At 37.9% G+C, this 20,223-nt stretch overlaps 1 protein-coding gene across 4 annotated transcripts; it reads right to left on the reverse strand.

Moving 5' to 3' along the window:
• Positions 1 to 4,949: 4,949 nt before the first annotated feature.
• On the reverse strand, positions 4,950 to 15,975 carry khk (ketohexokinase). Of its 4 annotated transcripts, XM_041980012.1 has the most exons (9): positions 15,793 to 15,975; positions 13,378 to 13,494; positions 10,573 to 10,707; positions 10,255 to 10,389; positions 8,471 to 8,543; positions 8,129 to 8,275; positions 6,345 to 6,433; positions 5,612 to 5,769; positions 4,950 to 5,405 (listed from the first exon to the last, which is right to left on the reverse strand). In XM_041980012.1, exons 1-9 carry the CDS (start codon positions 15,903 to 15,905, stop codon positions 5,302 to 5,304), a joined length of 1,071 nt encoding a protein of 356 aa, XP_041835946.1. In that variant the 5' UTR covers positions 15,906 to 15,975; the 3' UTR covers positions 4,950 to 5,301. The 4 variants fall into 4 exon arrangements, with proteins under 4 accessions (XP_041835946.1, XP_041835948.1, XP_041835947.1 ...); XM_041980014.1 differs by lacking the exon at positions 10,255 to 10,389; XM_041980013.1 differs by lacking the exon at positions 10,573 to 10,707 and having other exon boundaries at positions 15,793 to 15,974.
• Positions 15,976 to 20,223: the final 4,248 nt, after the last annotated feature.

The following is a 20,223-nucleotide window of genomic DNA, read 5'->3' on the forward strand; positions in this document are numbered from 1 at the left end:
AAACCCCAACGGCCCATCCAGTACCCCCTATATTTTGAACCTTCTGGATCACCAGATCCAGAATATCAACATGATCTGGCTCAAATAATGTTGAATTATGAAATTTATCATGATCTTAACTTATCTTGGTTTTTTGTTTCTTTTTTTTGCCAGTGATTCTGGGCAATATCAGATGAGTTAGAAGCTTTTATTGAAAATTCTCCCATTAATAAAGAATCCCTAAAGAAGCTGCTGGATCCAGATGACAGTTTCTTCTCATTTTCATATTTAACGCTACTTAGAAAAGTATCTGGGATGTAGTCTGATCTTTAAGTACATATAAAGGTGTTTTCTATGTCCAACGAAGTGACCGGTATGGGTTTTTCCCAGATAAAGGGTTAAAAATGGTTGGCGGATATTTAGTGTCTGCTGACTGGATGGAGCTTCAGCTCAGCGAGGAAGCAATCTGGAGGTTCTGAAGCTGAACAAGAGCCATTTCAAAGAGATTTCATTTCTGATCTGAGCCTGTTTCAGAAATGTCAGTCTTTTTGAAAATATGGCTGATATTTTCAACATTACACGAAACAGCTGAAACACTCGTATCCATGACAACGCTGCGTTTTACTCGGGCTCCACCCCCCTGGAGAAGCGTTGTCCTGTGAATGAGATTTCTGCTGCAACAACCAAAACCACCCAGCTGAAACCAGAACTAAATCAGTTTTAACTACTTTTCCTACCACATGGTTGTAACTGACCTCATGATTCAACAGGAAAAACCTTTCTCATAGTAACTTCCTGTTTACCTGTACTGTAACTATGGCAATGTCACACAGCTTCATGTGGTCATTTGACTGTTAAAAAATCATGTATGTGTTTAAACAAATAAACTCTATATCACCACATTTTTTCTTTTTGTTCCAATTTAATTTTTCCCCTTTATTTATAGCAGCAAAGAACTGGCTTCTGGTTAGAAAACATATCAGAATGTATCACTGCTATAGTTTACAAACTGAGCTTGATAAATATTAGAAAAATAAAGCTCAACATTCAAAGTATAAACAATAAACTGGAAAGTAAATAATAAAACATATAAAAAAAGGTCTAGTTAAAAGTCCAAGTGCATAAGTAAATGTCCAAGTCTTACCTCATTTGAACAAACTTAACAGCGTTATTTTAATGTAAAAATCACAAACAGTAGTTTAGTGTTTAAAAACCTGCACTACCGGTCTTGTTAGGCACACTCTCCCATTAGATTTAACTATTCAACGTATTATTCAAACACATAGTTGTGAGGGAGCTGGAGCATCATAGAACCAGCACAGAGAGACAGACATTAAATCCGACTCGCAGTCACTCCTAACCAGAACGTAGAGATTTGAATCAGTCTGACATGCATGTCTTTGGACTGGAGGAAGAAGTTGGCAGAGAACCCACGCATACACAGAAAGGACGAACAAACTCCACACAGATTCCCCCCAGAAACCTACTTGTTAAAAATAAGAAATATGAAGTATGTACATTAATGAATTTATAACATTTATTTGAGCGTGTTTGTGGTCTACTGGGAGAATCATGGACCCCCTCTAAGCGCTTTGGATGCAGCAGTCTGGCTTGAAGGAGCTCTGCATCAGCACCGCAACAGAAGCAAGCTGAAGTCAGATCAAGCAACATCCATTACTGATCAATACGTCCGATTTTCTTTCAATCAAGTCTGACAAAGGCTGAAAATGTGATGCATCTGAGGTTTTACCAATCACTCATTCACATGATTACACACATATACCTGTAGCCCCTCCCATCAGCTGTCATGGTGTCTGTGTTGATCAGCGAAATCAGGTGTCACCTCATTATCTCAAGAAAACATGATAAATGATCCTGTTATAACGAGAATATGGTCCTCATTACTTTGAGATGAGAAAATTAACTTATTTCAAGATAACGATTAAAAAGAATAATAGCCAATAACAGTTGATCTCAGCTTCCGTAGAAAATGATTATCATTAATGTAATTTAAATCTTGAAGAGTGCCAGAATTTTAAACATAAAGAATTTTTAAAAATAAAAACATTTAAAGAACAGGTGTATCAACATTTCCATCTCTGTCTCACAGAGTCAAAAGATTCAGATTCAGAAAACTTTATTTATCCCTTAATTCATTTGCAGCTTACCACAGACAACCAGTCAACATTTAAAGTATGTCAGACATAATCAGTACACACTACCCATGAGGTTGTTGGAAGGCACAACAAATAAATACATGAAATAATCTACAATAAACAATAAATACGTATACAGGCTAAGACACATGTTAGCTCAGCTAACATAAAGCAATGACAGAATAAATGTCATTTAAAATGATTGCTGTCAGAATTAAAAAGTGTGTCAGCTGAGGGAATAAAAGATGCAGAACAGTGGTCGGCAACTGGCTGACCACGGGCCAAAACCAGCCCGCCACCAATAACATCTGGCCCGCCAGATTACATTAATTTTAAAAAGAAAAACAGATTGGAAGAGTTATGTGTCAATGAACAAAGACATGATGCGATGTTAAAAGAACAGTGTGGCCCCTTTGAGAATGGACGAGCTAGAGAGGAGAGAGAGAGGCACAGCCTGTCCGAGCTGAACAAGCTGGACTCCCTCATACAGGAATTTCTGAGTCGGCTTAAAATGGATCCAATATTCTTTGTAGGTTTTATTTACATCAACACTTTATCTGAGATCTGAACATAAGAATATTTAGAGGGACTCTATTGAATGAAAAGGTTTTATCGGGACATTTAAAAAGTTTAACTGTTTTTTTGTCCTGAGTGGGTTTTTCAGGCACAGCATTTCTGGCTGTGGGTCTGGGGAAACACTGTATTGTTTTGGTATTTCAGAAATGCATGTAGATGTGTCAAATAAGATTGTGACAGTATTCTGATTACTCCCAGAAAACTGATTTTGATTGTCAAGTAAATTCACTGTTTTATAATTGAAAAAAATAAATAAATAAAAAAGAAAGTTATCTGAGAATGTCTTAAATATTAAAGAAAAATAGGTGGTGTTACACAATTAGCTGTAAATTAATCAATATCGAATCAGATTTAATCTAAATCAAATCGAAATTAGTGACGATACCCAGCCCTATATCAGTTATCAGTTTTTCCATTTGTGTTTGTCATTCATTTTTGTTTCGAGTGTCATTTATGTGTACTTAAGTCTGTGTCATTTTACATTGATAAAATAACACCTAATGTTTATGACAAAAGCTCAGACTGAATGTAATCCTCAGTGCAAAGCATGAAATCCTTCACAAAACTATGTGTTTTAAAAGAATCACCCACAACCACTAAACAATCTTGGTCACTAACTTCAGGGTTACTTATGTAACTAAACCTGTGAATCTGTGGTACTTATGAGATAATGAGATGATCCAGTTCCAAAAAAAGCATCTAGGAAAACCAGAACCAGGGAGGACAGCCATCTACCTGGACCAGTCTGAGGTGGAGAGGACAACAAACACCAGAACACTAAGCAAGGATACCTGCTCGGAAAGAAAAAGAGAAACACAAAAGAATGACAACAATGTCAGATATTTAAATTAAAGAAAGTAAAGAGAGCAGAGTGCCCAGTGCATCATGGGACATCCCCCAGCAGCCTCAGCCTATAGCAGCAGAATTAAAGGGATGGATGAGGGTCACCAAGCCAGACCTACTATAAGATTTATCAAAAAGAAAAGGTTGAAGCCTGGTTTTAAAGTTAAAGATGGTGTCTGCTTCCTGAAGCCAAAGTGGGATCTGGTTCCACAGGGAAGGGTCTGATAACTGAAGGTGTTCTTTCCATTCTACTTTCAGAACCTCTAGAAAACAAAAGTAAACCTGCAGTCTTGGTAAAATATGGATCTACATCAAAGACCTGTTGCTTTGCTCACCCTTTGCTTTCAACCACATATGCAATGCTTCTCAACCAGAAAGATAAACTGTAGAAATATAATCATTCATCTTTTTGTCCATTAAAGGTTGCGAGTAAGCTGGAGCCTAACCCAGCATTTAAGCGGGTGAGAAGCAGGGTACACCCTGGACAGGTCACCAATCCCTCACAGGATCAACACAGAAAGAGACAAATAACCATTCATGCACACACACTCCTAAGGAGAATTTAGGGTGACCAATTAAGCTAACATGCATGTCTTTGGACGGTGGAAGGAACCCAGAGTACCCGGAGGGAACCCATGCACACACGGGGAGAACATGCAAACTCCACACAGAAAAGCCACTGCTTGCAGGTTTGAACCTCCCCACAGTCAAAGCTCGAACCAGCAACCTTCTTGCTGTGAGGCCGCTGTGCTAACCACCATACCGTGCAGCCTGTAGAAATGTATGTGTCCTGGTGTGCTGCACTTACACAACAAAAATGACTCCAGTGAATTACAAAAAAACACTAAATTCACATCTGGTTTTGCACATATGAGGCACATGTAGAACAGATGTGATTTAAAATTGCTTATTGTTTTAAAACCGTTTTTAAAACAATGAACAATTATTTTATTATATTTTATGATATTATTTATTTCCTGGTTGATTTTTGTACTTTGTGTTGCTTTGTCCATTTATGTACAGCACTTTGTTTCAGCTGTGGTTGTTTTAAAGGGCTATATAAATAAAGTTGAGTTGAGTTGAGTTGAGTTGAGTGATTAACATACTGTCTATTGTACATAAGAGACGTGTTGTTTTGGATCTATTTGAACATGACCATATAAAAATTACATGGGTTTCACATGTGGAAAACTACATGTGGTAATGTGAAAATGCATGGGTTTACTATAAGGCCATGTTTGTGATGGACTAGGTTTATAAAACTATGACAATATGCCAACAAGCTGTCTCTGTCACCACGGTAACAGAGACAGCATGAATACAATGTGAGCAAAATGCTTGGATTAATATGTAACTAATGAGTAAAATGTTATAAATAATCAATAAAGCTATTGATCAAGGTTTCACTCCAGTTTATTGATCAGGCCACTTCATTTAAGCTGCATCACATTAACAGAAAAGTATTGGTTTAGTATCAGGTTGCATCATTCCAGCATTCATTAATGACAAACAATAAATCAAACAACTTATTGATCATGTTACAAAAAACTAATAACTGTTTCTAAGCTACAGGTATGAATAGTTAATAATAAACTAGTTTCTAGTTAATAATCAGGTATCAGTAGATAATTAGCACTTTGTTGTTTCACACATTGAAATCAAAAATTGGTCATCTGTTTTCTAAATAAATTAATTAACTAAAGGAAATGTGATTAGTTTGATTTTAGTCTAGGTATTAAGTCTTCAGTTACACATCGCTCAAGGTTTCACTGATGCCATCGTAACCATGGAAACCACATTTCCTGCCAGCAATCTTGCATCCGAAGGTCAGAGCTTCCTGCAAAGTTCCACCTGCAGACAGAAAAGATGTTTACCTGTACAAACAGTAGAAAACAAGAAAAGAATCCAGAAATTTTCTTCCTGGTCGCTGTCACTTTAAAACACTCGGGACAGCTGAGAACACAGCTTTTTAAACCCAGCCCACAGATCAGCTAGTTAGAGGGAAAGTATTTCACCACGATCTCAGGAAAATGTCTCAGGACAGAATAATATCTCACCATTGGACAGTGTGTAGATAAAGCTGGCGTTAAACGTGTCTCCGGCTCCAAGAGTATCGACCAAAGCTTCTGGAGGAAACGCGTCTGAATGAATGAGCGAACCATCAGGTCCCAAAGCATCAGCTCCTTTTTCTGCCCAGGCACAAACAAGGACAGCCCTGAAAAGGAGTCAGAGATAGATGGGTCAGAAAGACAGATCTGACAGACCAGTTAGAGACAGACAGGTAAAACAGATGGGTCAGAGACAGACAGGCATAACAGACAGGTCAGAGACAGACAGGTATAACAGACAGGGCAGAGACAGACGGGTCAGAGACAGACAGATCAGAGACAGACAGGTCAAGGACAGACGGGTCAGATACAGACAGGTATAACACGACAGGTCAGAGACAGACGGGTCAGAGACAGACAGATCAGAGACAGAAAGGTATAACTGACAGGTCAGAGACAGACAGGTCAGACAGACGAGTATAGCAGACGGGTCAGAGACAGACGGGTATAACAGACAGGTCAGAGACAGATAGGTCAGACAGACAGGTATAACAGACAGGTCAGAGACAGACGGGTCAGACAGACGAGTATAGCAGACGGGTCAGAGACAGACGGGTGTAACAGACAAGTCAGAGACAGATAGGTCAGAGACAGACGAGTATAGCAGACAGGTCAGAGACAGACGGGTCAGAGACAGAAACATTCTATTTATTAAAGATGTTGCCTTCTTGTCTCCACCCACCCCTTTTTGACCCGATGGTACAGTCCTTTTAGAGCGGCTTCAGCCGACTGGAACCCAAAGTGTTGAGCAACGTCTTTACTGACAAAGACCTAAAGGAACCAGAACATTTGACAGACAGATTACTTCCAGACCTTTGGACTGAACCAAATACAAATTTCCATTTCAAGAAGTAGATGGACAATAAAGGAGTCCGAGTCTAAAACAAACTCCATGAACTAATATGGAGCAATATAAACTCACAAGGACTAACGTAGTTATACAAGCTACCATGGAATAACATTCAAACATAGAATAGAAAGGACTAATATAGAGTAGCGTGGAGCAATATGGGTTTACATTAGAGCTGCAACTAATGACTATTCTGATGGTCGATTAGTCACCGACTATTAAAACAACTAGTCGACCAATCGGATTATATATCTCATGATTATTATAAATGGATCTTATTTCACTTTCTGCTTTGAAATTTTGCATAAGGTTGTTAAGTCCGACGTGCCTCCTCTTTAAATGTTCGAGCATTGCAGACGTACTTCCGTGGTCCACAAGGTCCACTTTACAAATCTCACATGTATTTAATTTATTTTGTAAGTTTAACGTGAAGTTATCCCAGACTTTTAACGTTCTCCGCCGCCATTTTCTTTCCTAGTCCGCCACCATATTTTCCCCTGGCGGACTTCACTGCGCATGTGCAACTCTCTGCAGAGATTAAAAAAAGAAGACGACGTCTCACTCTGTATTTTGTTCCCCTCTCTGCGCATGTGTAACTCTCAGCAGAGATAGGATTAGAAGACAATGTCTCACTCGGTATTTTTTTTTTTTTTTTTTATTTTATTTTGTTTTTGTTTTTTGTTTTTTTTTGCCGACAATAGTTGAATTTGAATTAAATTTGTTGTCGACTATTTTTATTGTCAACTATTGTCGACAACGTCGACTAATCGTTGCAGCCCTAGTTTACATGGACTCAGGTTAACTCAAATGGATATATATTGACTAACACTAACTAAAATGGACTAACATGGATGAATATGACTGACATGGAGTCAAATGGATTTATACAGAACAAAATAGAATAAAATGGACTAAAATGAACTCTCATAGACTAATATATACAAATATGAACCAATATAGAATAAAATGGACTAACATAGACACAAAGATATAACATGGACTAAAAATGGCTAATACGGATCAATATAGAATCACAATGACTTACATGAACTAACATGGACTAATATGGACTAGCATGCACCAGGGTGGACCAGTATGGATGTACATGGATTCACACTGACTAACATTAGGTAATATGGATTCATATGGACCGTTATGGTCCAACATGGACTAAAATGAATAATATGAACAAATATGGAACAATATAGACTAAATTGGACCAGACAACATATACTTACATCGATTCAAATGGATTCACATCGGCAAATTTGGATTAAAATTGATTAGAGTGAACAAGGACCAAATATGAACCAATATAGACTCAAATGGACAAGAATGGACAAATACATATTAACATGGACAAATTACTAATTACAAATTACTAATATAAACTAAGATGGACTCACATTAACTAATGGGGACATATATTTACCAATATGGACTAACATTTAATCACATGGACTAAAGTGGCCGAATGTGTACGAGCATGGACTAAAATGGACCAACATGGGAAAATCTGGGCCAATATAGAGTAAAATGGACTTACATGGACTCAAATGGATTCACATGGACAAACAAAAAACAGGCAAACAAACTCGCCCCCGAGATATTCGTACCACATCCCCGTAAGGAAACAGTTGATACAGAAGTTCTTGGGTTTTCTCTATCTCCACAGAGATGGTGATCCTCTGCTGCCGTGGCAACGTGCTGTTGTATTTCTCCACCTGTTGGATCATCTTCACCTGCTCCTCAGCATTTCGTCCCTGCAGAGTTAAGAAGACAAACAGAATCCAGCCATGAAGAAAGGTTTTGCTTCAAGTTTGTTACATTTTAGTAAACTATCTTTTTTCTCCCCACATTACTTGCAAAAAGCATTATTTTAGAAAAGGTTCAGTCCGGTTACTCTTAAAGAATTTGGTCAGGTTGAGTCGGGTAAAAGTTAATTTAACTGGGATTACCTCCCAGTGTATCCACTTGAACTGATGGAGGTCAACTTTGGAAAAATCCTCAAGAGTGACATCAGGAAGGTTCCTGACAGACAAGAAATTAAGTCATACTTTATTTTTTTCATAACTAAAGGCGGATAATCTAGAAACACCTCCTTCCCTCCATCACGTCTTCAAAGAACCATCTTTAATCTCTCCATCACCTAGGTTTGGACAGATCCATAATTCCAGTCTGATTATGGCATCTTCATGCCTTCAGGACCAGAAATGTGTTTTCTATGAAATCTGGGGAATGACTTTTTAACGTGTAATTTCAATTTCATCTGAGCTTCTAGTTTGACCTGCTGAGTTTGATGGAGTTAGGACAAGTTTCATTTCAGATTTTTACTTCTCTGTCAGAACATCTTAAGGGTTTAATTGTTTTTTTCTGTCTTCTCGAATTTCACATTTAACTGATCCAACACAATAATAAACCATCAATCATTTTGATGCTTTGTCATCAATTTAGATTAAACAGAACAATATTTCACTGCTCATTAATCTTTAACAATGATTTCATGTCCAGAATCACCCACAGACAAATAAAGCGTCTCTTTCTACGAGAGACAATGAGGGACCAACATTTACTCTTTCTGATAACTGAAATCAGGTTTCTTGCCTTACCTGAAGAGTTTGATCTGAAAACCTTTTCCCAAACAAAGATAATTTGATTACTGAACAAATTGTTTTATGTTGAAGCATTAAAAATATCAAATTCAGTAAATTGGTGAAAATTTATCGACCCCAAACCACTGCAGAATGCTGAATATGACCCACTGAAGAAATTAAAATCTGTACCTGACCTGAAACAAGTCCAGGACCTTCTGCTGTTTAATACTAAGCTAATCCAAGCTAAACAGAGCCTGACTCCATCACCCATCGACTGAAATCCGAACTTTTGACATTTAAAATTGTATTTTATATTTTAATGTGTGAAAGGAAAGTTACAGAAGGATAACCTGATTTATAGAACCAGACTGAAACAAAGGAAATTTAAAAAAAAAAAAGAAAAAGAACTGCTGAGGGGACAAATTAGCTGCCTGAAGAATGGGAGTTAATTTCAGGAATGGCTTTGATAAACTTGTAAAATTCTTTGTAGCTGATGAAGAAATTCTGACACAAAGTGTTTTAAAACTACCGTCCAGTTTTCAGTACTTCGGTGATCAAACACTGTTAATGATCAGCTGATTGTGACATCATGATCAGGTGGATTAATTTGGATTCAGAGGCAGCACTCTGCAGTGAGTGTGAACAGCTGTCATTAAACCATATTCAGGATCAGTTTTTCATGCTGACCGGTCAAACAATGTTCACTGAATACTTCACTTCGTTTCATCCACCTGCACAAACAGGTGGAGTGGTTGGAGCGTTACCATGGCAACTTAACAACACTCACTTTAATCAATGATAATATTTGTCAAGTGAAATCATTCAGATTTCATCTGAACTTAATGGTGGCTTATTTTTTACTAAATGTATTGATACCAATTTATACTAAATTTATTGAATTTATACCAAATTCACTGGTCAATTAATACCAAATTTATTCATACCAATTTAGACCAGAACCTTTCTGTAAAACCAAAAGTCCTCACCATAGCCGTCTTCTATTCTTAAGAATTTAAGGGTCAATATTTTAGTACATGACCCTGCTTATCTATGAAAACATCCCATACTGATCAAGTCTCCATGGTAACATTGTCTGATTCATGAGTGGGTATTTAGTGAACACTGTTATGCGTTGGCTGTCATCTTACGTATCGTAGAGAACGACGGTGCGAGATCCGCTGGATGGACAAACCACACAGCATGCACACGGAGTTTGACCCTTCACTTGCCAAACCACTGCTGAGACATCAATGGCATGCCGCGATAAGTCGGCCATGATGAAACTGACAGAGACAGACAGGAAATATCACTGTACCCCCCCCAAACTAAAGTACAGAGAGAAAACTGGGCTCCGGTTAACAGAACAGTAGGGGGCGGAGCCTAACTGTGGTAGTGATGACGATGCCAATGACGATGATGCTGAAACAGAGGTCGTTATTGAGACAAACAAACACACCTGTCCACACCTGTTCATGTGCAAGATGGTGCGACTTCCTGTACTGATGTTGCTGATGACCACAGAGACTGGAGCTGTGCACTGAGAATGCTCAGAAACCAGAGACACGTCCACTCCAAACTTCTGAAAATCCTCCAGAATAAAACTACAGACAAGAAAACTGTTTTCATTTCCCCTATATTTCAAAATAAAGCTACAGACAGAATGTAGTTTCTTCTCAGACCTGAGGAAAGGGGAAACAAGGACACAACCAAAGGAGACAGAGAGACAACTAAAATAGACAACCAGAGAAGAAATGGATACAACCAGAGGAAAAAAAGAGGAGACAGGGTTAAAGCCAGAAGAGACGATGTATTACTTTTCCTCCAGAACCCACCGGCATCTCTCCCCTAGACAATAACACTTATTAACACATTCTCATCAATATCTGACTACTCTATTAACTGGTCTAAGACTATTGCTATGCCAATTAACTGTGACCTACAAAACACACTCAATACTACAATACAGTCTGGAAACATTAGATATCTAGGCATAAACATTTCCCCCAGGTTACCAGAACTAACAAAGCTAAATTATGTTCAGCTACTTAAAGCAATAGAGGATGATCTCTCATGGTGGAGGCGCTTACCCATATCTCTCATGGGGAGGGTTGCCACAGTTAAAATGATGGTTCTATCTAAAGTAAACTACCTGTTTTCAATGATACCCACTAAATCATCCTCCAGTTGGTTTAAGTCACTGGACTCACATCAAAATTTTTATGGAAAAATAAGCCATCACGTATCAGTCTAAAAACTTTACAACAGACTAAAGATAGAGGCGGATTGGAGCTACCCAACTTTAATCATGTTTCTTAGCTAACAAGCTGCAGTATATCTCCAAATGGCTTAAACCTAGCAGTCTGGATGAAACATGGTTAGATGTAGAGCAAGCATTGTGTGAGGATCTGTTTATCTCTGACCTGCCATTCATCAGCTCAACCATCAAAACACATAAGTGTTTTAAAAGCATCAATATCAGTTCCTCTTTAGTGGCTTGGTGGGAATTTCTAAAAATAACCAAATCCTCACTTTTTTCATGTAAGTTTACACCCCTCTGGAACAACCCTGACATCCTGCAAAACAAAAAGCTTATCAATTTTACTCAATGGAAAAATAAAGGAATAAAACAGAACATATAATAGAAAATGGAAACTTCTTATCATTTAATATTCTCACTTCACAATATGACATCAGTAGCAAAACATTCTTAGAATATCACCAGCTTAAATCTATTATATGTAAAAAATATACCATTAATCAATTAAACTTACAGCTACCTATTAGGGTGGCAGAATTCATGAATCTCAATGCCCCAAAGCTATTATCAAAACAATCGATAATTATTGATATAAATATGATCAATATGCTTTTTTTTATATCGTCCAGCTCTACCTATAGATGTATAGGGATACATTTATCCCTATCTCCCATTCATCTATCCCCTATTCCTATAGGGAATGAAGGGAAGGGGCGGCTGTAGCTCAGGAGTAAGAGTAGTCATCTATCAACTGGAAAGTTGGATTGATTGATTCCTGGTTGCCCCTGACTATATGCTTGTGTTTTTTTGAGCAAGACATTGAACCCCCCCATTGCCTTCCAATGTGTCTATCAGGATATAAATGTGTGTGACGGGTAAAAAAGCACTTAGTATAACAACAAGGGAAGTGCTGTCTAAATGTGTATGAGTGAGGATTGCTTGGGAGGAACAGTATGTGACATGTAGAGTAACAGTGCTTGGAGTGGCCAACATGTGACCAGAAAGAGCTATACACATACAGATTATTACCATTTATAACAAGAGGAGATAGGGACACAAACAGAGGAGAGAACCAGCGAAGAAAAGGATACAACCAAAGGAAACAAGGAGACAAGTCAAAGAGACAACTGGGGGAGAAAGGGATACAACTAGAAGTGACAGGGACAACCAAAAGAGACAACCAGAGAAGGAGGGGATGGGACACAACTAGAGGAGCCAAGGATACAAACATAGGAGACAACCAGAGGAGACATGGAGACAACCAGAAGAAAGAGGGGTACAACCAGAGAAGACAGGGATACAACCAAAAGAGACAACCAGAGAAAAACGAGACACAACCAAAGGAGGAGGGAGTGGCGTTAGTGGTTGGAGGGGTGGACTTGGGGCTGCATGACCCATGTTCAAGTCCCTGGACTGACAACTGAGGTGGACTACTGTGGGCTCCTGAGCCGGGCCCAACTGCTCTCAAGAGAATCTAGAGAAGGGTAAAAAACTTCAGTTAAGTGCACAGTGTATGTTAAGTACTGCTACTGCTGCTGCGCTGGTCAAAAGAGATGAATTTAAATTAAACGTTAATCAGGATCAAGAGTGAATGAGAATCTGAAACTTGTTCATGTCTGAATCAAGAATAAAACTCAGGATTATTCAGAAACATCAGAAGAAATAACGAGTTGTCCTCACAGTGTAATGCTAACAGGAAAGCAGGAAGTCACATGATCATAACTGTCACAGTGTGAACAGGCTCCATAACTAGCAGCAATGTCTCACTCTGGTTTAGTTTAGACTTACTGAACAGTATATAGAATACAAACAGTACTGATATAACATTTATATTTTTGTCCTAATTCCAAAGTCTGGACACATGATTCACCTGAAGTCATCACATCATTTTAACTTCATTTGTAAACAACACTTTCTTTCAAACTAAGTTTTAAACTACAACTCTTCTTGAGGAAAAGATTTAACATGATGGACAAATGTGAGATGACCTTATTGATTATTGATCAGTACTCACTCAGTCACGTGACCAGCAACCACTGAGCCCATGAACGAACAAGAAGCACCGAGAAGGGACAACACAGTGCAGGAGTTCGAAGCATTCCCTCCTCGCTGCCATCGCTGGGACAAACATCTGCAGAGAGACGAAGTTTTAACTTCACTGATCAATATCTTACTCAATATTATCTGCATCATTGATACTCAAGAGCAAAAATATTTAATGAATAAAAAAGTGGAATATCTAACAATGCTTGGACATCAAGGTGGATGTGAAAAGAGGGTGAAGGTGCAGTGTGGTTTCCACAGGATGATAGTGGAGGCTGCTGCTGCTGTTTATTGAGAATAATCTAGTTTAGGTTCAGTAATCAGATCAGGGGTGTCAAAGGTATGGCCCTGGAACCAAAACCGGCCCACCAGAAAGTCCAATCTGGGCCACTGAATGAATCTGATAAATGTGAAAATGAGATATAAAACATTATCTTAATATTATTATTATCTCTATCATCCAGCGCCGCCCTCACTTCCCTCTATTATTATTACATATTATCTCTTTTCTTAATTTTTCCATGTGAGGTTGTATTTTTTAGGTTTAAATCTCAAAAATTTCCAAAGCAGGTACATAACTTCTTATACCAGATTTATTATGTAAGATCATTCTTACTTAATAAATCAGTGGTCAGGTGGTCACATGTGGAAAAGTACATATATGCGCATTTAAAATTACTTATGGCTATTGTAAAGTTACTCTAATCATAATGTGAAATGCTGTATTTTCCAGGTTGATAGCTGTTAAATGTATGTAAATGTATGATTTAATAGATTCAATGTGATTAGGTTTTAATGAACATGTAAGTGAATAAATATGTAAAAGTGTAAATATGCTAAATAAATAAAATATGTAAATAAAATAACATGAAAATTAGAAATGTGGAAAAAAGACATCTTTTATTTATTAAATAAAAATCTGTAAGAAAAAACACCATTAAAATCCATTAAATATATTTTATATATATTCACAGGTAAGTACATATATTTATATTTACATATAATTATAAAGTCACTTTCAAAATATATATTCAATATTGAAAAGACGGGGCTGCACGGTGGTGTGGTAGTTAGCACCGCAGCCTCACAGCAAGAAGGTTGCTGGTTCGAGCCTCGGTTGGGAGGCGGTTAGAACCTGGGGTGTGCTGGCCTTTCTGTGTGGAGTTCTCTCCAGGTTCTCTGGCTTCCTCCCACCGTCTAAAGACATGCATGATAGGTCGCTCTAAATTCTCCCTAGGAGTGAGTGTGAATGGTTGTTTGTGTTGGCCCTGCAATGGACTGTCCAGGGTGTACCTGCCCCTCTCACCTGTTTAATGTTGGTACAGGCTCCAGCTTACCTGTGACCAGTAATGGACTAAGTAGTAGATAATGAATGAATATATAAAAGACAAAAATAAATTGGTCAAATAAAAAAATAGAAATAAAATCAAATATGTAAATAAATTAAATATGTAAATATTTAATAAGCAAAATATTGCTTATTACTGCACTTATTTTCGCAGGAAATTTCAGATTATCATTCATTAGTCTGAGTTTGAGTGTTGACAGTAACATGGATGGGGTGCTACGATTTGTGCCACCTGCAATAAATGAAAACATTCTGCCACACTTCAACTTTCTTTCATCTTAGTTCACATTTTCATTTCAAAGTGTCTAATTCTGCTGTCTGAAGCAGCTGCTTCTCATTCGTTCACCTAATAATTACTATTAAATATAAACGTTGTTCAAATCAGGTTTATGAGCAGTTCTGTGTTTGCAGAATGAACCTTGGCCTCAGTCCAAAAAAAAAATCAGACTCACCTCCACATGTCAGATATAAACGTGTTAAAACCTTCTGTCAAAAATAACCAAACAAGTGTGTTTTGCTATTAGAGGAACAGTTAATGAATTTATATATATTGCAATTTTGAACTTTGATTTTTTTTTTTAATCATATTTCATTATCTTTATGACTTTAGTGTCATATAATGAATAAAAGGACGATTAAAGGTAAATTACGTTATCCTAACATCTACCCGGAGGAATCCACTCACTCAGTGGTTCTGTGTTCAGATGGTCCATTTTCCTATATCATGAAAAAATTATGTGCGGTCCTGCTGCCAGAACCACCAGATCCAGCAGGACAAACACAAACAGAAATCCCTCAGTTCCCCATGTTTGTACCTCTGAACTAACCCGCTGTCAGGTGTTAACATTAGCTTGTGAGCTAACCTGTTGTCAGTGTTAACATTAGCCTGTGAGCTAACCTGTTGTCAGTGTTAACATTAGCCTGTGAGCTAACCTGCTGTCAGTGTTAACATTAGCTTGTGAGCTAACCCGCTGTCATGTGTTACATTAGCCTATGAGCTAACCTGCTGTCAGTGTTAATATTAGCTTGTGAGCTAACCTGCTGTCACTGTCCTCCTCAGGGTATTTGTCCACCACGCTGATAATGTCGAGACAAACCAGACCAACACACAGAATTTTCTTCTGATCCTCCATGATGGTCCAGACACACATTCAGAAACATGCTGGACTTTGACTGAAACATACAACACACACACCCCCACGCACGCACACAAGCAGCATGTTTTCCTGTACTTACAATATTAAGATCCTTTCCTGTAAGTAAAGGCTCCAAAATAAAAGCTTTGTCATTAATACGCTGAAGACCGAGGGATATACTCAGAATCATGAGAGACCTTGAGGGATAGTGGACACTACCTTTTGGAAATTTCTCCTGGGCACTTGGAGGGATCATTTCGGTTGGCATTAAATGAACCACTACCTACCAGTAGCACCAGCTTGGGTCCTTTTTGATCCGTGGCTACTTTTATACAATTTTGAAAACTATTGTGATGATCAAATTGACTTTATAAGCTACTTACCATAGTGGAAGATATTAATATTTTACTTTGACTTACTGCAACATCTCTCATTGTCCACTAAGATGATTTCTATTCAGATATACTCGTAAAGATATTTAATATAAAATATTACAATCCACTGATTTTCATTTCATAAAGGATGGTTATCTCAATGGTTACTAGGTCAGAGGGATGCACTTACATCTAACTCAGTACAGCCATTCAGTAACCTAAAATGTATTGTTGTATGCAGAATATGAACCAGAGTTTATGCTAGCAGTAAAATTATTCAGCTAATTTCATATCGTAGCAACACAGCTTGGCAGCTGTATTATATTCCTTAACTTTTGGGGTGGCAGGTGACACGGCGGGGGGAGGACTGATGAGGACAGCGGATGATCATTGATGGCAGCTGCCGATCATTATGGTCTATATATTGAGAGCCATCAAGGAGATCACTGCAGCAGAGAAGGCTTTGAGATGGCTCTCGATCTGGAGAGGAAATCCATGGGGGCAAGTGAATGCCTCCTGAACAAACACCATGGTCTGATCAACTGTAGCGGGGTTGGAGAAGTGTCTGAAGACCTGGAGACCCCCAGATTCAGACCCGCAGTTCCAGACCCGCACTTATAGACCCCTTGTCGTTTCCCAACAGTGCCCTCTTTTTTATTACAGATTAATATGGCAGAGAGTGTTGAAAGTGAATCTCATTGTTTAATACCATCAAACTATTTTATCGAAATTGAGGTTTTACTGTGATAAGATTAAAATGATTTGACACTGTTTTCCACCATAGTAGAAAGGTACGTCAGATATCAATCTACTAGTAAGCAAGTAGGAAGCTTTGCTTGTTGACCGATTTGACCCGCACATGGCATTACGAATTAAACATAGACAAATGAATTAAGTAATGGAGTAAATGTTATGGGGAAAACACATACAGGCCAACATTTTCATAAAATTTTGAAACCGTTTACATTTTCCAAAAGGCCCACAATACAGAAACACATAGATACATAGCAGTTTATACTTCATGCTAAAAGTTTATTTTGCATCATAACATGTAAAATATTCTAAATGAAAGTTGTCCTTTATATCATGTATGTTTATATCACTATTTACATCTATATAATGTAGATTATATGTAGAGATTTTATGTATTAACAGACAAATTAAGCACTCTTTTTGTAAAGGTACACATAGTTGTCCACTAAGGACAAACCTGTGTAACCTGGACAGATGCAGCGAGGACAAACCTGTCCAATCTGGATAGATGCAGGACCTGCTGCAAGGTTTTTCTCTCTTCTTTCTGACTATGACTGTGATATTTACACTAAATGGAAAACTGTTTTTTTTTTTTGGTTTTTTTTTGTGAGAGATACCTCAACAATCTAAATGACCCCAACCAAGTATTAAAGTTTACTTATGAAAGTTTCTGTTTTTAGGCTTTTATATTAATAAAAAACTCAAAATACTTGAAATATATATGTAAAATTAAAGTTATTAGTTTATTTCATAAGGTACAGCTGATGAAAGTCTTACAACACGGAGGTTCAGCTGTTTGCGCTGTTGACTTTGAGGGTAGCATGGATTTATGGGCGTGTCCTTACTGCACATTGAAATGATGTTTTCAAGTAGTGTGCATGCGCAGAAAGCATAGGTAGAACCTCTCCATGGATAGCATGAAATGTTAGAACACCAGCTCCATGGATGGATTTCAGAATAAAAAGAACATTGAACAAAACATGGGTGTTGCCCCCGTGAAGGATGTACCCACACTTTTCATTTATACTAAATATTTGTAAGCACTGGCTCTTTCTGTTGATAGAACAGTAAAAACGGACATATTGCAGGCAGTTGTGAATGGTGATTAATCATGATTAATTAACTTGTAAGCTGGGATTAATCTGACTAAAATTTTAAATAACTTGACAGCCCTATTTTTAAAATTTAAATTTTTGCACTATTTGCCTGTATCTGTGATTGATTAGAGTTAAAACTTTCTGGAATTATTTATTGATTAATTTATTAATTATTTTAATGTTATCGACTAACTCGATAGCTGAGATATCTTGTTAACACAGCTGTTTCTTGGTAGAGTAAATCTCAGCTAATTTGGAATTTTGGCATTTTTGAATGAAATGAATTTATTGAAATTACACCAAAATATGTGAAGGCAACAAAAAAAATTCACCAGTACTGTTATGGACTTTGATTTTGACTCACGACCCCTATTGAAACTTAAGTTCACCAGGGGATATTTTGATATTGAGACACCCTTCAACATGCTTAAGAAATTCTCAGCATAGACAGGAGGATGAAGAAGAAATTAGACAAAGAGACAGAGTGGTGGGAGACAGTAAAACAGATTTTAATTCCAGTGAAAGTTTTGTGGTTTTCTGCCCCCTGCTGGGCATGTGATGTAAGTGCTTCTATATATTTCATCCTGTCCGTGGTTAACAGTTTAGGTTAAATATTAATTATAAAGTGTAAATGTCTGTGGATGAATACATAATTTATACACAATGTTTATTAACTCATTCTGAATCTGAATCACTGTTCATGTCACTATCCCATTTCCAAAATTAACCCAGCAGGTCTGTCCAGTAAGAGACAGTCGAAAGATTTTCCCGGGTTTCACCTGAGTAAGATGTGTGTGCTGGAAGCTGTCAGCAGGATTCATGATACCATGTATGGACCCAGCACAGTGATAGAAGGAGCAGGTGTGAAGTATAAGAACTGATGAAGTCTTTCAATGCTCAAATTATTATTATTTTTAGTTTCCATTCCTGATCAGATAAAACAGAGTCATTAGTTTTATTAATTTATCATCCAATTTATTAACAATGTCTGCACAATAAGAGCTGATATACAACAAACCCACACTCCTCCATCAGGATCGGCTTCACTGTAAATGTCAGCCCTGTCAGACATCGCTGGTGTTGCTTTCAGATGAGTCAGCATCATTAACACACAGCATCAACTATCACTTGAACAGGCTGTTTAGCTGCAGTTTTACTCAATTTTACATGTTTCTATACTGAGCTTGTTACAGTGTCCATCATTTGGCCAACATGAAGGAAGTGGAAAGCAGAGCACTGAGATCCTATAAGGAATGATACCAAGCCACTGGTTCAGATATGTGGATAACACCTGAGTAAAAATGCATACTCAAGACGTATAAGCATTTACAGACCATATCAACTCAGGTACAGCAACACCAAGTCCATCAGGGAGGATGCTGAAGACAGCATTTGTGGTCACACTTAGGAGGGTGGAAGCCTCAACAAAACCCAAAAACCTAAATACAGACCAATATCTATGTTTAAGTCCGGTTTCCACAGTGGTTCATCTCCATACAGGACTTCTTGTGTTTCTACAGGCAAAAACTGGGATCGATGACAGAAAATCTGATCTGTGCTCCTTTGCGATCCGTGTTCCTAGTTTTTTGGGCCTTCAATTGGTTTCTCAATCTTACCAATCTGACCATAAAAGGGAGGAGCTTGACACACTGTGACCCATTGATTGGTCGAAACAATCACCACTTTCCTTGTAACTCAACCATGAGGCCGCATTTACACCAATATAGAGCCAGATAGAGGTAGAGCCAGGCAGGACAATATCATGCAGTTACAACAACTGCTCACTAGAGGGCAATATTCCCAAAATGACCACTGGCCAAGAAGAAAAGAAGCAAGATGAAGAAAAAAGTCTGCTTCATCTAGTTGACCAGGACTGAAAACAGCTCATTCAAAGCACGTAAACAATGGAGTAACACCAAGTTTCTGCAGGCGTGGGGTTTCTGTTTTTACTTTGGTATTCAAACCTAATATGGTTTTCACAAGAATCTGTCCTGTATCAACAGCAGGATAGGCAGCGAGCTATCCAGAATGTTGCATTACAATGCACTCTAATCCATTTCCTCTCTTTGGTTCGCTGGATAGTCCGTTTGCTTTCACACTGTAAGCAAA

The sequence above is a fragment of the Melanotaenia boesemani genome, chromosome 3 (genome assembly GCF_017639745.1).
Source record: "Melanotaenia boesemani isolate fMelBoe1 chromosome 3, fMelBoe1.pri, whole genome shotgun sequence".
Classification (NCBI taxonomy): Eukaryota; Metazoa; Chordata; class Actinopteri; order Atheriniformes; family Melanotaeniidae; genus Melanotaenia; species Melanotaenia boesemani.

Coding starts and splice junctions, on each gene's coding strand:
- khk (XM_041980012.1), bottom strand. CDS start 15,905: ATGTGTGTCTGGACCATCATGGAGGATCAGAAGAAAATTCTGTGTGTT. Junction 8,544..10,254: donor ACCGTCGTTCTCTACGATAC/GTAAGATGACAG, acceptor CTTGTCTGTCAG/GAACCTTCCTGATGTCACTC. Junction 6,434..8,128: donor TGTTTCCTTACGGGGATGTG/GTACGAATATCT, acceptor TGGTTCCTTTAG/GTCTTTGTCAGTAAAGACGT.